The sequence below is a fragment of the Arvicanthis niloticus genome, chromosome 9 (genome assembly GCF_011762505.2).
Source record: "Arvicanthis niloticus isolate mArvNil1 chromosome 9, mArvNil1.pat.X, whole genome shotgun sequence".
In the NCBI taxonomy this organism is placed as follows: Eukaryota; Metazoa; Chordata; class Mammalia; order Rodentia; family Muridae; genus Arvicanthis; species Arvicanthis niloticus.
Genome location: NC_047666.1, coordinates 83,478,586 through 83,496,551, shown reverse-complemented (window position 1 = coordinate 83,496,551; position 17,966 = coordinate 83,478,586). Strand labels below are relative to the sequence as shown.

Genomic DNA, 17,966 nt, shown 5'->3' with positions numbered 1-17,966 from the left:
TTAAAAACTTTTTAAATATCAAAGTCCTTTCAGGTACAGAGTGAGAAAGAATCCACAATTCAAGAAATATGACTATGAAGACATGTAAATTAAGAATATGGAGAATGCAGGTTAAAATTATTTAAACATGGTTTAGGATGGAAAAACTCTCAAACATTGGAATTCCACGGACAGTAAAAACTTGTCAAGACAAAGGCAGAGACAAACTAGAATGTGGGACACTTTGGAGGAAAGCTTTCCACAGATGAGCAGGTGACTATGTTCTATTTTCTAATTGTTTCTCTAAACACTTTCAGAAACTTTAGATCAAAGTACAAATTTATATGGTGCCACCTCTGAAGAGGAAGGACACATATCTAAATTGAAATATACCATATCTCTGCCTTTAAGGTTATTTTGATCTGTGGAAGGGCTACAATAATACAATAAAAGTCAGAACTGGGGAAAGTATGGCCCAGTGGCAAAGCGCTTACCTAGCATACACAAGATGTACAAGATCTGGGTTCCATCTCCACACTGCACAAAAAAGGACAAACAAAAACCACATACACAAAACAACAAAGAGCTTTATTGAATATCTGTTCAATTATATCATGAACCTTATTAGTATCCTGGAAATTCTAGTCAGATAAAAAATGATGGCATAATGATGTCTGAAGATGATTTAGTTGTAATTTTAAAGCTTTTTACTTATCAAGAGTGAAAACAGAACACGGTGAAAACTAGCTAAAAAAAGGCAACACAGTCGTAGCATATGATGTTCTATAGCTGTTGGTAAGGATTACATCTGATGCAGCATTCTTACTGCTGTCAAACAGTAAGAATGTCAATGCTTGTCAGCAGTCAAACAGTTCTTTTCTCCATCATATCTTAGCTGTTGATGCTATGAGTCTGGGAGAGACTGACTATGGGTAACACTTCTGGTCTTCAGCTGTGACTGTGCGATGTCAGCAAGTGCACTTTGAATCTTCTCCAGAAGCATGTCTCCCCGATAAACAACATCCTCCAGACATGTAGCAGCTTCGTGATTTTCTTCTTCTAGCTTATATAAGCTAGCAGCCTTTGTAAGACATGAATGTTAATATATTCAGAGATGAAATGGACAGACAAGTATTTATTTTAAAATCAGAATGCCTTTCCAACCATTGTTTTATCTTTAGTAGCAGGTATTCTATCAACTTAATTTTTTTTCTATATGACTTATTAAAAGACTAATTTTCAATGAGAATATATAGGTGTACATATATGTTCTACTTGCACTGCTTGAAGATATTGTTTTATTCCCCATTCAGAATGCCACTCTCCACTCACTCTTTGCTAGTTAAACAAAGTTAGGTAGGAGTCTTCTGCCAAAGATCAAAATTGTTCAATGTCAATACCACCTTGAACACACCTGATCTTATCCTTTAAGTCAAAATTGACCAACCTTACAGCACAATCTTCCAGGGGCTGTGCTAGCTCAGTTAACAAATCTCCCAAGTAAGCCTGAGGTATAGCTCAGAGACATAGTGTTTGCCTGGTATGTAAGATCTTGGATTTGACTACCAAAAAAACAAAAAACAAAAAACAAAACAAACAAAAAACCCTCATAAAACCAAGTAAAGCCTCAAATACCTCCCATTTAAAATTTAATATTAAATTGAATATCATAACCTCCTTTAATTCTAAGTTTCTACTACTAGTAATTTAATCAGAGAGTTTTACCTGTAAAGCAGCTGTAGACTCTTCACTGGGTAAGGAATCTATCAAAACATCAATATCTTTTGCTGTTCGTGCAATCAATGCTGCAAAAAGCTGGGCATACTCTGAAGAAAAACATCAAGTTAAATTATCAGAATCTTACATTTTCAAAAATAGAAATTATAAGATTAATAAAGTTAGAAAAGCTCAGCTAAATTTTCTGTATAATAATTCCAATTATGAAACTATAATTTTAGCATGTCAATACTATTTATACATTTAATGTTACTTCATATTGGGAATTAGCATGTCATTTTATTTATTAGGACAACATTCTGGTACCTTAAAAAAGGAATCCATAGATGAGATGTTTTTCTTATTAAGGTCATAAAAGCAAAATTCAGCTTAACTCATATAAGCTTTCCTCTAAGGAAGTAACAGTCTTTATTGAATATAAGCAGAATAATGAGGCTTATTAATTATACTGATAAAGTCAGTCCTGGACCAATGAGATAGCTTTGCAGACAAAGGGCACTTGCCACCAAGTCTAATGACCTAAGTTTGATCCCCAGAACCCAAATAATAGAAGGAGAGAATTACTCCAGATCCTTTGATCTCTTGCATGCATGTTATGGCAGGCACACCATATAAACAGATGTGTAAAAAAAATCATTTATGGCAAAACTTACAGTAATATACTCTAACCACAGTCACATTTTTACAAAGAAGCTATAAATTGTAGAAGAAATGTCAGTCAAACTAAGCAGACCTCACCTTCTGTAGGATTGGCTGGTTGATCTTTATTAATTGCTGTTTGAATGTTACTAAAAGAGGCAGGAGGACCACACTGCTGTAATACACCAATGGCATTACAAAACTGATCTGCAAGCTTGAGAAAAAGAAAAAAAGTCAAGGTTACAAAGAATTGTCAATGTTAAGGATTTTATTAAAAATGGCAACAATCTCTTCATACCCATGATCTCTATGCGAACTCCTCAGACAAAGGAATATTCTTAGATAAAATTATTACTAACAATGACAGACTGTGCAACTAAAACTTTCACTCTTCCAGGGATTTAATTACATCTAGTTTGAATTAAACGGTTTAATCATACAAAGAAACTTAAGTTTGGTATTAGTGTAGGTAAAATTAAAGTTGGCATCAATCTAGCTTAAAGAATCAATACATGAAAGTCAGGCTACGATGTTGAATGGAATGTGCCTTTAATGCCAGCACCTGAGAGGTGAAGGCAGGCTGATCTCTGAGCTCAAGGCCAGCCAGGGCTGTACTACACAAGAAAACCAAAGACTCAGCCATAAGTGTTTTGTTCTGAGTGGCTCTGAAGACTGAGCTCTCAAGAACAGGCTGTTCACAAATAAAACAAGATCTCCATCCCAGCAGATACACAAACTGCAACAAAGAAATAGGTGTTCAATAGTTAAGAACACTGGCTGCTTTTGCAGAGGACCTGGATTCAACTCCCAGAACCCACAGGGCATCCCACAACTGTAACTCTTATCTCAAGAGGCCTGAGGTCCTCTTCTGGCCTCTATGGCACCAGGCACCCACATGGTACACATGCATACATGTAGCAAAAAGCCCTCATACACACTAAAAAAAGAAGAAAAAATCTCCTGCAAATCATAACTCAACAAATCCTAATATACAAAATGAAATGACTTTTACAAGAGTCTGTGGGTTCTGAGTTAGATCTAGTGCCAAGTGTCTTTACTTACTGAGCTGAGCCACTTTGCCAGCCCCCTAAACCATTTTATAGTCTAATTTTAGTTATGTATGCATGTATGTATGTATGTGTATAGGTGTTGCTACCCACGTCCGACCCGAGGAATAAGGCAACGGCAACCGTGTTCTTCTTCAAGCGGTTTATTCAGCTATCCCTGTACAGCACGCTTCCTCTCTCTCCTTCTCTTCTCTTTTCCCTTTCCCAGCTCCCTCAGCCCCTTATAAGCATTGCCTTGATCCTATCAGCAGCTGCCACGAAGTCACTAATTGGCCACTCTCAATGACGCGAGGTGGGGTGATCGGGTAACCACACCTCTCAGTGCATACAACTCCATATATGGAGTTATCTTTTCTCTCAAGCAATGCCTATGCCAAGTGCCACCTTGTAATGGCGAGAGCAGAGCCGCTTCCCACATATAGGTGTTTTGCTTGCATGTATGTATGTGGACCACAAGCATTCAGTGCCCACAGAGGTCATCAGATTATCTGGGACTAGAGTTTTAGATGGTTGTGAATCACTATGTGGATGCTGGGAGTTAAACCCAGATCCTCTGAAAGAACAGTAAGCTAGTAACTGCTGAGCCATTTTTCTCCAGCCCCATGTGCTAATTTTTTAAAACCAAAACCACCAAACAAACACAATAGAGGTTAGGTAAGCACAAGAACAAATTTAGTTTCCCTGTACCCACAATAGAGACCCTAAGTTCTCACTGGTCAGCTAATATAGCTGAAAAGGTGAGCTTTTGGCTCACTGAAAGACCTTGTCATAAACAAACAAACAAACAAACAAACAAATAAGAAAGATAATCTTGGACAACTCTGGTCTCTACATAAATGTACACAGGTTAAGTGCACCTGCATATACCACACAAACACATATACACAAAGAAATAGAGAGTTCAGTTGGTTGCTTGCATAGCATACATGAAGCCCTGGGTTTGATCCTTAGCACTGCTTAAACTTCAGGTGGTAGTATACACCTGTAATCTCAGGACCTGGAGGCAGGAGGATAAGAATTTCAAGGATATCCTCAAAACTGTGTTTGAAATGAAAACAATTTATTTTACCCTAAGTTATCAGAAATGTATTCAAGGCTCAAGTTGTAACCTTGTTGCTTAAATTTTATTTGTTGTTGGGGCATGAAGGATCCCAGCATGAGGAGGCGAAAACAGAGGCAGTTAGATTTCTTAGATTTCTATCAGTTTGAGGCCAGCCTGGACTATGTGGACAGTTCTAGGCCAGTGAGAGTTGCATAAGATGATTCCATCTCAAAAGAAGCAAAACTAAAAAAGCACTGCATTTCAGTAATTTGAGAATATAAGTTCACACCATTCACAAAGTAAACATATGTTCTCACTAGTCCTAACCCCTGAGACCTCATTTACTATTTCCAGTCAGTAAACACTTCTATTGTTTTGCTACCATTATATAAATGACAGAACTCTGAATTGTTATTGAAAGGCTAACTGGGTGGCTTGCTAAGTTGCAGTATTCTATTTAGCAGCACTGCCATAAGAAAGAAAAATACAAATGAAACTTATTCAGTGCAGTAGCTATGTGTTCTGTCCTGTAAATTCATTCAAGACCCATTGTTTATCTGTTCAAAAATATTTATTGAAAAACCAACTCCACGACAAGTACTGTATATAAATATTATAGAGATGAACATGACATAGCTTCTGTACTCATGGAGTTTCCAGATAACAGAACAAATGTTAGTAGTGTTCTGTGTTCCAATCTACGTTAGCTGAAAACAATTCACTGTAACTCCCTAGCCACGTATGGGGCTTGTTTGCATCATCTAAAAGTCTCTTGAGTTTATGACATCTTTCTAAGGTGCTCGAGTAGTTCTTTGTAAACACATTGCCTATAGAAACAGTAGGCATCCATATTAACTCAATTATCAGTACTCCTAAGATGAGTCAAGACCATATTATATCCTTACCATCCTAACTACAGAACCTACAGGAATATGCATATTTAAGAGATAAGCTCCTACACAGCATTACTAAGATTTGTAAAACCAATAATAATTAGAAAAACAAGGTTTGTAAAACCACAAAGCAGTATTTTCTTGGGAGAGGTTGCTGGCACCCCAGGGAATCTTTGCAAACAGAATGTACCTTGGTGAATTCATCAGCATTTAACAGATAGCCCCTCAACTTTAAAACTACTTTATTTACACAGAGTAGACTAGTTTTCCCACTAGTAAATTCACAATTTCAAAGTACTCTCAAAGTGATGATGTATTAACCCAGAAGCCAAGTTGTACCATTCTTGTTAGAAAAACACTGGCCAGGGGACTAGGTATTTAATTTTTTTTTCAGTAGGCTTACACTCTATAGGCACTTCTACATCAAACTACAACCAGAATGACACTAAGAGATGTTTAACTACCAATGGAAAACTGTTGCACTCAATTGAAATAAGCAGTAATAATTTTTTTTTAATGTTTGGGTCAGTGTCTTCTCTACATAGCTCTGGCTGTACACAGTACTAGAACTCACTTTGAGGCTGGCCTCAAACTCAGATTTGCCTATGTCTGCCCCCTGAGTGGTGGGATTACAGGGAATAAAGGTGTGGGTCACCATTCCTGGCTCAGTATTTTTCAGTTTCCCATGCATGTACATTAAGCAAGAATAACAGCCAAAAGGGATGAAGTTTGAGAAGCTAGGAGTTTGCGGGAAGTTTTATTGTAGATTTTGATTCCTGGTTGTTCTTGTTGTTCAACGGCCAACCTGGTCTCCACAGTGTGCAAGTCAGCCAGAGCTACACAGTGAAACCACCTCAAAACAAAACAAAAATCCCCCTTGTGTACATTGCTGCAAGAGCTTCACTTTTACCTGTAAGAGCCTCTTAGAGAAGATCCTAAAGTGGACTTAAACAAATAAATGCAAAGAAATGGAGAAACCAGGATCTAGACTCCTCTAGCTGTTACTCGCCATCGATTGGCGCCAGAAAGAGCGGAGGAGTCAAGGCCTACAGAAGCCATGGTAAGCCCCTCACCCTGGCCACTCATACAAACACTCAACACTTGGTTGTGGTCGTTTGTGTTTTGTTTTCTGAGCTGCGATATCCGACTGGAGCTCAGGCTGGCCCAAGCTCCCTGCAATCCTCCTGTCTCAGCCTCCGAAGTGCGATCACAGAGGGGGATCCATTTGGCAAGTTGAAATTGAAACGGAAGGGGATATACACAAAAGTGCTTAGGCTTGTTCCGCCCCACAAAGGAGGTTCCAGAAGCATCCCTACCCACCATCCTACCCACCTTGGCCTCCGACCTTGAGTCCCCTCGGGAGAGGCCACCCGTTCCTCTCCTCAGGAGAGGGGTCGAGTCCCACGGCCCTCAGGAGTCCCACCTCCTCACGGAAGAAGACCCAGATCCCACCCCACTCAGGAAAGACTGGAGGGTCCCGCCTTCCCTCAGGACAGGCCGCCTGGCTGGGTTCCCCCTCAGGACAGCATCCGGGCCGGGTCTCCCCTCAGGACAGCATCCGGGCCGGGTCTCCCCTCAGGACAGCATCCGGGCCGGGTCCCCCCTCAGGACAGCATCCGGGCCGGGTCTCCCCTCAGGACAGCATCCGGGCCGGGTCCCCCCTCAGGACAGCATCCGGGCCGGGTCCCCCCTCAGGACAGCATCCGGGCCGGGTCCCCCCTCAGGACAGTCCCCAGCCCCGGTTCTCCCTCAGGTGCGTGACCAGGTCCCCCCTCAGGACAGCATCCGGGCCGGGTCCCCCCTCAGGACAGGCCGCCGGGCCGGGTCTCCCCTCAGGACAGCATCCGGGCCGGGTCTCCCCTCAGGACAGCATCCGGGCCGGGTCTCCCCTCAGGACAGCATCCGGGCCGGGTCTCCCCTCAGGACAGCATCCGGGCCGGGTCCCCCCTCAGGACAGCATCCGGGCCGGGTCCCCCCTCAGGACAGCATCCGGGCCGGGTCCCCCCTCAGGACAGCATCCGGGCCGGGTCCCCCCTCAGGACAGTCCCCAGCCCCGGTTCTCCCTCAGGTGCGTGACCAGGTCCCCCCTCAGGACAGCATCCGGGCCGGGTCCCCCCTCAGGACAGGCCGCCGGGCCGGGTCTCCCCTCAGGACAGCATCCGGGCCGGGTCTCCCCTCAGGACAGCATCCGGGCCGGGTCCCCCCTCAGGACAGCATCCGGGCCGGGTCCCCCCTCAGGACAGCATCCGGGCAGGGTCCCCCCTCAGGACAGGCCTGTCTCCTCAGACCCCGCCCTGTGGCCTCCGTGAGACCGGCCTCCCGCACGCGCCGTCCGCGGCAACCTCAATCTGCGTGCTCCCCGGGACCAAGCCTCGCCCCTTCCTCCTCTCTTCCCATCAGAAAGGAAAGGCTGCCGAGCCGAGGAAAGCCCTCACCGAGTTCACTGCGTCCTGAAGCTGGGTGAGCCGATCCGCCATGTTCGCCGCGCACGCAAGGGTGCGCAAAAGCTCCCAGACCGCGCACGATTGGCCAATTTATGGCGGCTCTGGGCCAATCACAGGGCTCCTCCGTGAGGGGCGTGGTCAAGGGAGCACGCTGCACGGGGAGAGGGGCGGGGCTATCCTGAGGCCTGCTGACGTCATGTCGGTGGGATCCAGGGCTGGCGTGCGGGAGGGGGGCGCGTGTGGGCAGAGCCGCCACGGTCCGTGTCCGCGCTAGACTGAGCCTGCAAAGGGACGGCGCTGCCTCCCTCCTGTCTGTTAGCTTCGTTGAGGCTGTGCCTCACTGTGTAGTGCTGGCTGGCCTGCAATGTGTTTTGTTTGTGAGGGGTTTATTTCCGTTCGTTTGTTTTGCATTATCTGGGACGGACACTCTTCCTTTACTTTTACTTCCCAGGTATACCGCAAAGCGTACACGCAGCCAGCCATTCACAACATTTAAATCAAAGAAATTAACATTCTCCAGGAATTCAAAATTTCTAGAAAAGGGTGGCTTGTTAGTTTGAGGCTGGAGGTGCTTACCCAACTGGAGACTAGTTTCCTGCTTTAGTTCTGAGTAGGAGTGCCTGGGAGAACGGACGCACCTGAAATGGAAAGCATTAAACAGCGCTGTGCCGAGGAACCGAGGAACCGATGACAGGTAAAGGTGAAAAGGAGGAAGAAGAGCATTGGAACGTAGGAGGTGCGTTATCAGCACAAGCTGTGAGGAAAAGAAGAACAGAGAGGAAAGGGAAAGACTATGGTCAGCAGAGAGGTTCCAGGAAAATAAGCAAGTTAGGCAGGTTCAGTCTTCAGGAAGATCAACTTCAGAATTTAAGTTTAGAACTGGGGCTTCCCGACAGTTTTCCAAGTGAAGGGTGATAGCAGAAAGGTTATTTCTGTTAGCCTGGGGATATTCTGATGAGAAACGAGTCCTGAATCTGCAAATACCTGGTTTGTGGACCTCGGACAAACACTTTATCATAGTTCCCAGGCTGATCATTCCTGGACTTGGAGGTGGGTGGGTATGTGAGTCTGTTTTTTGTTGCTACAACTGAATAACACAGACAAGTAAATACAAAGAATGTTGACTCCCTACAGTGTTCTGGAGGCTGGGAAGTCCTGGTGAATCCTAACAGAGGAGGCTGTGGTGAGGTATCCACCAGAGAAGACTCCTCAGATGTGGTTTAAGCCAACAGATAGTCGTGATTAGCCAGACATCAACTATACTGGGTATTCAAGATCCCAATATAGCCCCGAGCCTTCCTCAGGGTGAACTTTTAAGCACAAATTTCGTATCTTGAATTGACATAACTCAGTTAACATAAATAGTTGGCTAGAAGTGTAACTACAGAAGCCAGAAAGCTAGGTTAGTACATTTACAGACTTCCCCAGAACTAGATTAGGTCTTTGTTTTCATTTTGGCAGGCTGTACTGTCTACCTGCTGAGTTTCATGCCCTGAATGGTACTTCCATCATGGAGTCAGTTGTGTTAAGGTCTGGGGCCTGTTACAAGACAGGGCAAGAGAGCACGCTTTAATCACATTATAGCCAATCAATACATGAATGGGCCCTTCAGGGGCTCTGAAGATCCAAGCTACAGAGTCTTCAGGACCCAGTCACCTTCCAAAGGTTTCCCCTCTCAAATCCTATTAACATATGACTTTGGGATTTAAAATTCCAATAGTTTGAAGGGCATTTTGAAGTCGAGGACATAATTTTGAGGATCTCAGCTTCTGGGACTTTCCCCACTAGTCTACGGGAAGTTCCACTTGTGTTTTGCAGCTGTCTACATTCCCACCAACAGTGTACTTTACCACTGTGGTCAAACTGGGAACCTCCACAGGTCTTGCACTTCCTCTTACAAATGAAATTGACAGTTAGGTTTGGTGGTATTTGCCTTTAGTCCCAGTTCTTGCATCTCTGAGTTTGAAGCTGGCCTGTTCTACGCACCACATTCCAGGGCAGCCAGAGCTACCTAGTGAGACCATGTCTAAAAAAACAAAGAGCTGGGTGGGGAGTGCACACTCTGTCCTAGCACTCAGGAGGCAGAGGCAGGTGGATCTCTGGGTCTGAGGCCAGACATACACACAGACAAAACTCCCATACATATAAAATCAATTTAAAAAATTTCTCTAATAACACAATAACAAAAAAAAGAGCAGATAGAAAAAAATGAAAACATTTTAAAATTATATTATTGTGTGTGTGCATTATGCACGTGTGTGCGTGCTATGCATGTGTGTGTGTGTGCTATGCACGTGTGTGTGCTATGCACGTGTGTGTGTGCTATGCACGTGTGTGCGTGCTATGCATGTGTGTGTGTGTGCTATGCACGTGTGTGTGTGCTATGCACGTGTGTGTGTGCTATGCATGTGTGTGTGTGCTATGCACGTGTGTGTGCTATGCATGTGTGTGTGTGTGCTATGCACGTGTGTGTGTGTGTGCTATGCACGTGTGTGTGTGTGCTATGCACGTGTGTGTGTGCTATGCACGTGTGTGCGTGCTATGCATGTGTGTGTGTGTGCTATGCACGTGTGTGTGTGCTATGCACGTGTGTGTGTGCTATGCATGTGTGTGTGTGCTATGCACGTGTGTGTGCTATGCATGTGTGTGTGTGTGCTATGCACGTGTGTGTGTGTGTGCTATGCACGTGTGTGTGTGTGCTATGCACGTGTGTGTGTGTGCTATGCACGTGTGTGTGTGCTATGCATGTGTGTGTGTGCTATGCACGTGTGTGTGCTATGCATGTGTGTGTGTGTGCTATGCACGTGTGTGTGTGCTATGCACGTGTGTGTGTGCTATGCATGTGTGTGTGTGCTATGCACGTGTGTGTGCTATGCATGTGTGTGTGTGTGCTATGCACGTGTGTGTGTGTGCTATGCACGTGTGTGTGTGTGCTATGCACGTGTGTGTGTGTGCTATGCACGTGTGTGTGTGCTATGCATGTGTGTGTGTGCTATGCACGTGTGTGTGTGTGTGTGCTATGCATGTGTGTGTGCTATGCACGTGTGTGTGTGCTATGCACGTGTGTGTGTGTGTGTGTGCTATGCACGTGTGTGTGTGTGTGTGCTATGCACGTGTGTGTGTGTGTGTGCTATGCACGTGTGTGTGTGCTATGCGTGTGTGTGTGCTATGTGTGTGCTATGCACGTGTGTGTGTGTGCTATGCATGTGTGTGTGCTATGCATGTGTGTGTGTGTGCTATGCACGTGTGTGTGCTATGCACGTGTGTGTGTGCTATGCATGTGTGTGTGCTATGCACATGTGTGTGTGTGCTATGCACGTGTGTGTGTGTGTGTGTGTGTGCTATGCATGTGTACGTTTGCCATAGCGTGTACATCACGTGAAGGTCAAAGGACGTTGCAGAATAGTTCTCTATTACATGTGGGTCTTAGGGATTGAACTTTGGTTGTCCGGCTTGTTCAGCAAAGCAGTCACGCCATCTTGGTTAAACATTCTGAAGGCGCACTTAAAACAGATGGTTACTGATAGGCTGCAGCTTATCCTGCTTGGTAAAGAGTCTGAGGTTGCCAGCCCCATAGAAGAGAGCTGCCTGCAGTACAGAGGCCACCTCAAGACAACCCATGCTGCAATGGGGCCACCTCAAGACATCCCATGCTGCAATGGGGCCACCTCAAGACATCCCATGCTGCAATGGGGCCACCTCAAGACATCCCATGCTGCAATGGGGCCACCTCAAGACATCCCATGCTGCAATGGGGCCACCTCAAGACATCCCATGCTGCAATGGGGCCACCTCAAGACATCCCATGCTGCAATGGGGCCACCTCAAGACAACCCATGCTGCAATGGCCAAGATTCTTAGCCAAAGTTTTACTCATGTCCCAAAGCCTTCTGCCAAGCCATTTACTTCAGCCAAAGCCCCCAACCATTGCCTTTTACATCTTATCTGTGGACTATTTGAAGAGTCCTGTTAAGGCAATGGGTCTGTGTTAGCTTTTTGATACTGTTTGCGACTTGAGATAATCAATCAGTCAACAAAAGATATCTTACTCGTGCCTTTGGAGGCTGTCGCCTGTTATTGATTAGCCTTGTTACATTGAGCCAGTATTGGAAGATCGTATGGTGGAACTCATTTTATGGCCAGGACACAAAAGGAGAGAGAGGAGAGGCCAGAAATCCACTATCCCTTCAACGGTCACTCCAGTCACATAAGGTGGCCTCTCCTAGAATATACCTCTTAAAGTTTTGGTCACCTTCCAGTAGTCACATTCTGAGGAACAAGTCTGTAGCATGTAGTCAGAGCCTTTCCTCCAGACAAGACTCAAATGTTTGCAGGCATTTTTGTTGGCTTGTTTGTGTTCTGAAACAGAGTTTTCTCTGTGTAGCCCTGGCTGACCTGGAACTCCCTCTGTAGACCAAGCTATCCTTGACCTCAGAGATCCTCCTCCCTCTGCCTCCAGAGTGCTGGGATTAAAGGCGTGTACCATCACTGCCTGGCTCAATGTTTGCATACATTTTAAACTGAAATAACTAACTTCCTGAAGCTGTGGGGATCTCTGAGGCTGGGCAGACAATCTAGCCAAATGATGAGCTCCTGGTCTGTGAGGGACTACATCCTAAAAAAATAAAAACAAACAAACAAAAAGGCTGGCTGGGGATGGCACACGCCTTTAATACCAACATTTGGGAGACGGGGCCAGACAGAGCTCCGTGAGTTCGAGGCCAGCCTGGTCTATGAAGTGAGTTCCAGGAGAGCCAAGCCTATACAGAGAAACCCTATCTTGAAAAAACAAAAACAAATTAAAAGCCAACATGGGTCCCTGAGGAATAGCACCCAAGATACACTACTAGCTTCCATGCACATGTGCACCTACACACTGAGGCACATGTGCACTACACACTCAGACACATGTGCACTACACACACAGACACATGTGCACCTACACACAGATACAGACACATGTGCACCTACACACTGAGACACATGTGCACCTATACACTGAGGCACATGTGCACCTACACACAGATACAGACACGTGCGCTACACACACAGACACATGTGCACCTATACACACAGATACAGATACATGTGCATTACACACACAGATACAGACACATGTGCACTACACACACAGATACAGACACGTGCACTACACACACAGATACAGACACGTGCACTACACACACAGATACAGACACGTGCACTACACACACAGATACAGACACATGTGCACTACACACAGGCACATGTACACCTATACACACAGATACAGATACATGTGCACTACACACACAGACACATGTGCACCTACACACAGATACAGATACATGTACACTACACACAAATACAGACACATGTGCACTACACACACAGATACAGATACATGTGCACTACACACACAGATACAGATACATGTGCACTACACACAGATACAGACACATGTGCACTACACACAGATACAGACACATGTGCACTACACACACAGATACAGATACATGTGCACTACACACACAGATACAGATACATGTGCACTACACACAGATACAGACACATGTGCACTACACACAGATACAGACACATGTGCACTACACACACAGATACAGATACATGTGCACTACACACACAGATACAGATACATGTGCACTACACACACAGATACAGATACATGTGCACTACACACACAGATACAGATACATGTGCACTACACACACAGATACAGACACATGTGCACTACACACAGATACAGACACATGTGCACTACACACACAGATACAGACACATGTGCACTACACACAGATACAGACACATGTGCACTACACACAGATACAGACACATGTGCACTACACACAGATACAGACACGTGCACTACACACACAGATACAGATACATGTGCACTACACACACAGATACAGATACATGTGCACTACACACACAGATACAGACACATGTGCACTACACACAGATACAGACACATGTGCACTACACACACAGATACAGACACATGTGCACTACACACAGATACAGACACATGTGCACTACACACAGATACAGACACATGTGCACTACACACAGATACAGACACATGTGCACTACACACACAGATACAGATACATGTGCACTACACACACAGATACAGATACATGTGCACTACACACACAGATACAGATACATGTGCACTACACACACAGACACATGTGCACTACACACACAGGCGCTCTCAGTTTTAAGAACCACTCTTATACAAGGACATAAGCTCAGAGTCTGGTCCCCTCAGAGTGACACCTCAGTCACCACTCTTTTTATTAACCGTTATGGCCACCAACTACTGTTTCAAAATGTCTGACGTAACCCTCCTAATTTTGTCTCAAATAACTTCCCCTTGCCTCAGCTGCCTTTAGGACTAAGCCCTTAGTTTAGCAGGGCTCATGCTGTGTTCTGCTCCTGTGACTATGCTCTGTTCTTCCCGAAGAAGTTGCAGTCTTTGCAGAACCTCTGGGTCTTGGTTAGAGAGACAACACATTTTTATAATTAAGGTTCAAAAATTATATGTATCTCTTTTTTTATTTTTATTTTTTTGGTTTTTCCAGACAGGGTTTCTCTGTGTAGCCCTGGCTGTCCTGGAACTCACTCTGTAGACCAGGCTGGCCTCGAACTCAGAAATCCGCCTGCCTCTGCCTCCCAAGTGCTGGGATTAAAGGCATGTGCCACCACTGCCTGGCTATATGTATCTCTTAAAAATCAGATTTTCTTATTCAATAGACACAGATCTTATATGTAGAATTTTAATATAGAAATGTGCTGAGAAAAATCATCAATTACTCATTAGTATTTTAAACATTGGTTACATATGGTATACATATGATATATCTGAAACCTATATTTCTGTGAATTGAACAATAAATGCATATTTTTAAAGGAAAAAAACTTCATGTGTACATTGCCTCACAATTCCCTTTTCCTTCAACTTCCAACCAGTCAGTTACTTTCTGAAACATTACCAGGGGCCACACAGAATTCTATTAGACAGCTATAACCAGTTATCTGGTCAGTGCCTAAAGTCAAGCACATGCCTTTTGTTACAAACAACAGCTTGAACATTTTTGACACTGATTTAAAATTTCATTTTCCCATTTTATTTATTTATTTACCTATTTTATGTGTGTGTGTTGAGGGTACACACATACCAAAGTTGAAGTCAAAAGGCGACCTGACTCCTTCTACACATGGATCCCAGGAATGAAGCAGACGTCACCAGGTCTGGCAACGAGTGCCTTTCCCCCTGAGACGTTTTACCCACCCAGTTTTTGAAGCTAATTTGTTGTTGTTGTTTTCAAGATAGGGTTTCTCTGTGTAGCCCTGGCTGTCTTAGAGCTCACTCTGTAGACCAGGCTGGCCTGGAACTCACAGAGATCCTCCTGCTTCTGCCTAAGTGCTGATAAGACATGTACAACCACTGGGCAGTGGTGGTGCACACCTTTAATCCCAGCACTTGGGAGGCAGAGGCAGGTGGATTTCTGAGTTCGAGGCCGTCCTGGTCTACAGAGTGAGTTCCAGGACAGCCAGGGCTACACAGAGAAACCCTGTCTCGAAAAACAAGCAAACAAACAAAAACAAAAAACAAAAAAAGAAAACAAACAAAAAACAAACAACAACAACAACAAAAAGACATGTACCACCATGGCCTAGTTGTTCTATCTATCTGATTATATACTAAAAGTGGAATTATTACCCCAAAATTATAGAAATAAGATTTTTTATTTTGGGGGGGGGGTAAAGTGTCAGTGGTTGGGAAAACGGTTTTCTTGTACAATATACTTAAAGAATCGTACAGTTTCCCCATGCTAGAACACTGCCTTCTATTTAAAAAAATATCTACAACTTAGCTTTCCCCCCATTTGTTTGTTTGTTTGTTTGAGATACAGTCTAACTATTTAATCCACACTGGCTTTAACTTCATGGGAATCCTCCTGTATCTTTCTCCCGAGTACTAGAATTAAAGGCATGAGCTCCCAAGCCTGACTTGTTAATTTAATTTTTTGTTTATTAATAAAAATTTATGTTTATCACTTGTGGTGAGCCTTCTTGTGTGCTTTGCAGATGTCCGCCTTTGGATTCAGTTTTCCAGATTGTCTGCTGTGGGTTGTTTGCTTTCTAATGCTTGTGGAATCATCTATGCAGCCAATTCTATCCGTTGTTTTCTTATGGGGCCTTCCTTTCTTTTTTGATTAGCAAATTCTTCTTGTTCTTTCTTTTATAAAAAGTATATTTTTGTTATTTTAATTATGTGTATGGGGTGGGGGACAGGTGCACATGAATGCAAGAGCCCACAGAGGGCAGAGGTGTCAGATCCCTCAGAAGCTGCCATTACAGGTAGTTGTAAGCACCTGATGTGGGTGCTGGGAATTGAACTTAGGTCCTCAGGAAGAACAGTGTGTGCTCTTAACCACTTAGTCATCCACCCAGACCATTCCTCCTTTTCTAAGATAATGTATTTGTAATATTTTTATTTTTTGTATTCGTCTGTGTGTCCATGCTTCAGGTTATGTCAAGCGTCTTTCACAGTGACTCTCTACAGCGTCTCTTACTGAGCTGGAGCTTAAGATTGGTTCAGCTGTATTGGCTGGCCAACCAGCCCCAAGGCTCCTCCTGCCTTTTCTCTGCCTACTGGAGTTATACTGTGCACTGACACATACATGAGTTCTGGGGATCAACTTCAGGCCCTCATTACTTTTGTGACAAGCATTTTACTGACTGACCCATCTCCAACTCTTCCTCTCCTGCGTTCGTACTGAAAAAAAAAAAAAATTAGGGGCTGGAGAGATGGCTTAGTTGTTAAGAGCACTGGTTGATCTTGCAGAGGATCTGGGTTCGATTCCCAGCACCCACAGGGCAGCTTGACACCATCTGTAACTCCAGTTCTAGGGGGTTCAAAGGCCTTTTTCTGGTCTCCTCAGGCACTGCATGCACTTGTTGTCAGAATACTTATTCAAACAAAACATCTACATACGTGAACCAAAAAAAATCAAATACAAAAAAAAAAAAAAAAAAAAAAAAAAAAAAAACCCAAAAAACCAAAACAATCAAACATAAAACCCCAAGGCAGCCGTAAGGGAACCCCATGATCCCAACCTTCTGTTGCATGGGCTGGTGGCTCTTTAACAGATACAAGATTTGAGAGGTTCAGATAGAGGCTGTGAGTTTTTAAGGGTATTTTTGCTTAGAAGGGAGAAAACTGTTTTTTCTCTGTGGTGCTCAGGACTAATTCAGCAAACACTTCAAAAGCAGCCCAAGCGTCAGCTGTAGTAGCTTAGGCAGTTGCTGCAGGAGGCAGCAATCTTCCAATGTTGGGGGAAAAACAAACCAACAAAAACAAGCACTAGATTCCTTTATTTATTTATTTTTTTATTTTATTTGCAAAGGGCTCTTAAGCACAAACAGGGGTCCTTAGGCCCCAATGGAAAGTTACCTTGCAGCAGGAGGTTGAGGCCAGCCTGGGCTACATAGTGAATTTTAGGCTATCCTAGGCTACCAGTGAAAGACCCAAGGCTGTGTCTCACAAAGCCAAAATAATTAATAATAATTAATATTATTAATAATAATTAAAACACTAAGGAAGCACAAGGGATGTAATTGATTCTTGAGAGAAGCAGGCATGTGTTTCCTGTGTGTGATGTGATGACCAGGATGCTTGCCACTTTTACCTGGAAGTCATGGATACCTTCATCCTGTCTTTCAGAGCACACCCACACTACAGACCCAAGGATACCTTAAGCCAGTTGTTCTCCACCTGTGGGTTCCCACCCCTTTGGGGGAGGCCAAAAATCCTTTTACAGGGTCACCGAAGTCCATTAGAAAACACAGATACTTATGATCCGTAAGAGTAATGAAATTGCAGCTATGAAATAGCAACGAACATAATTTTATGGTTGGGGTCCCCACAACATGCACTGTATTAAAGGTTGCGGACTGCTGCGTTGGGTGGGCTGCATAGGAATGCAGCCAGTAATGTCCATTGCCTTAACTTGCTTACCGATGTTATCATTACTATTTTTCGACAGTCTCATTATGTAGCCCAGTCTGTGTTCTCCAGCTCTTAGCAAGCTTCCTGCCTCAGCCTCCCAAGTGCTGGAATTACAGGCACCAGACATTCTACCTTTTCCATTTA

The 17,966-nt window shown here is 44.1% G+C and overlaps 1 protein-coding gene across 1 annotated transcript; it reads right to left on the bottom strand.

Annotated features, from left to right (window-relative positions):
• Positions 1–546: 546 nt before the first annotated feature.
• Positions 547–7,878, bottom strand: Med21 (mediator complex subunit 21). Its single transcript, XM_034511239.2, has 4 exons — positions 7,793–7,878; positions 2,455–2,569; positions 1,705–1,805; positions 547–1,060 (listed from the first exon to the last, which is right to left on the bottom strand). The coding sequence occupies exons 1-4, from the start codon at positions 7,832–7,834 to the stop codon at positions 884–886; spliced, it is 435 nt and encodes a 144-aa protein (XP_034367130.1). The 5' UTR covers positions 7,835–7,878; the 3' UTR covers positions 547–883.
• Positions 7,879–17,966: the final 10,088 nt, after the last annotated feature.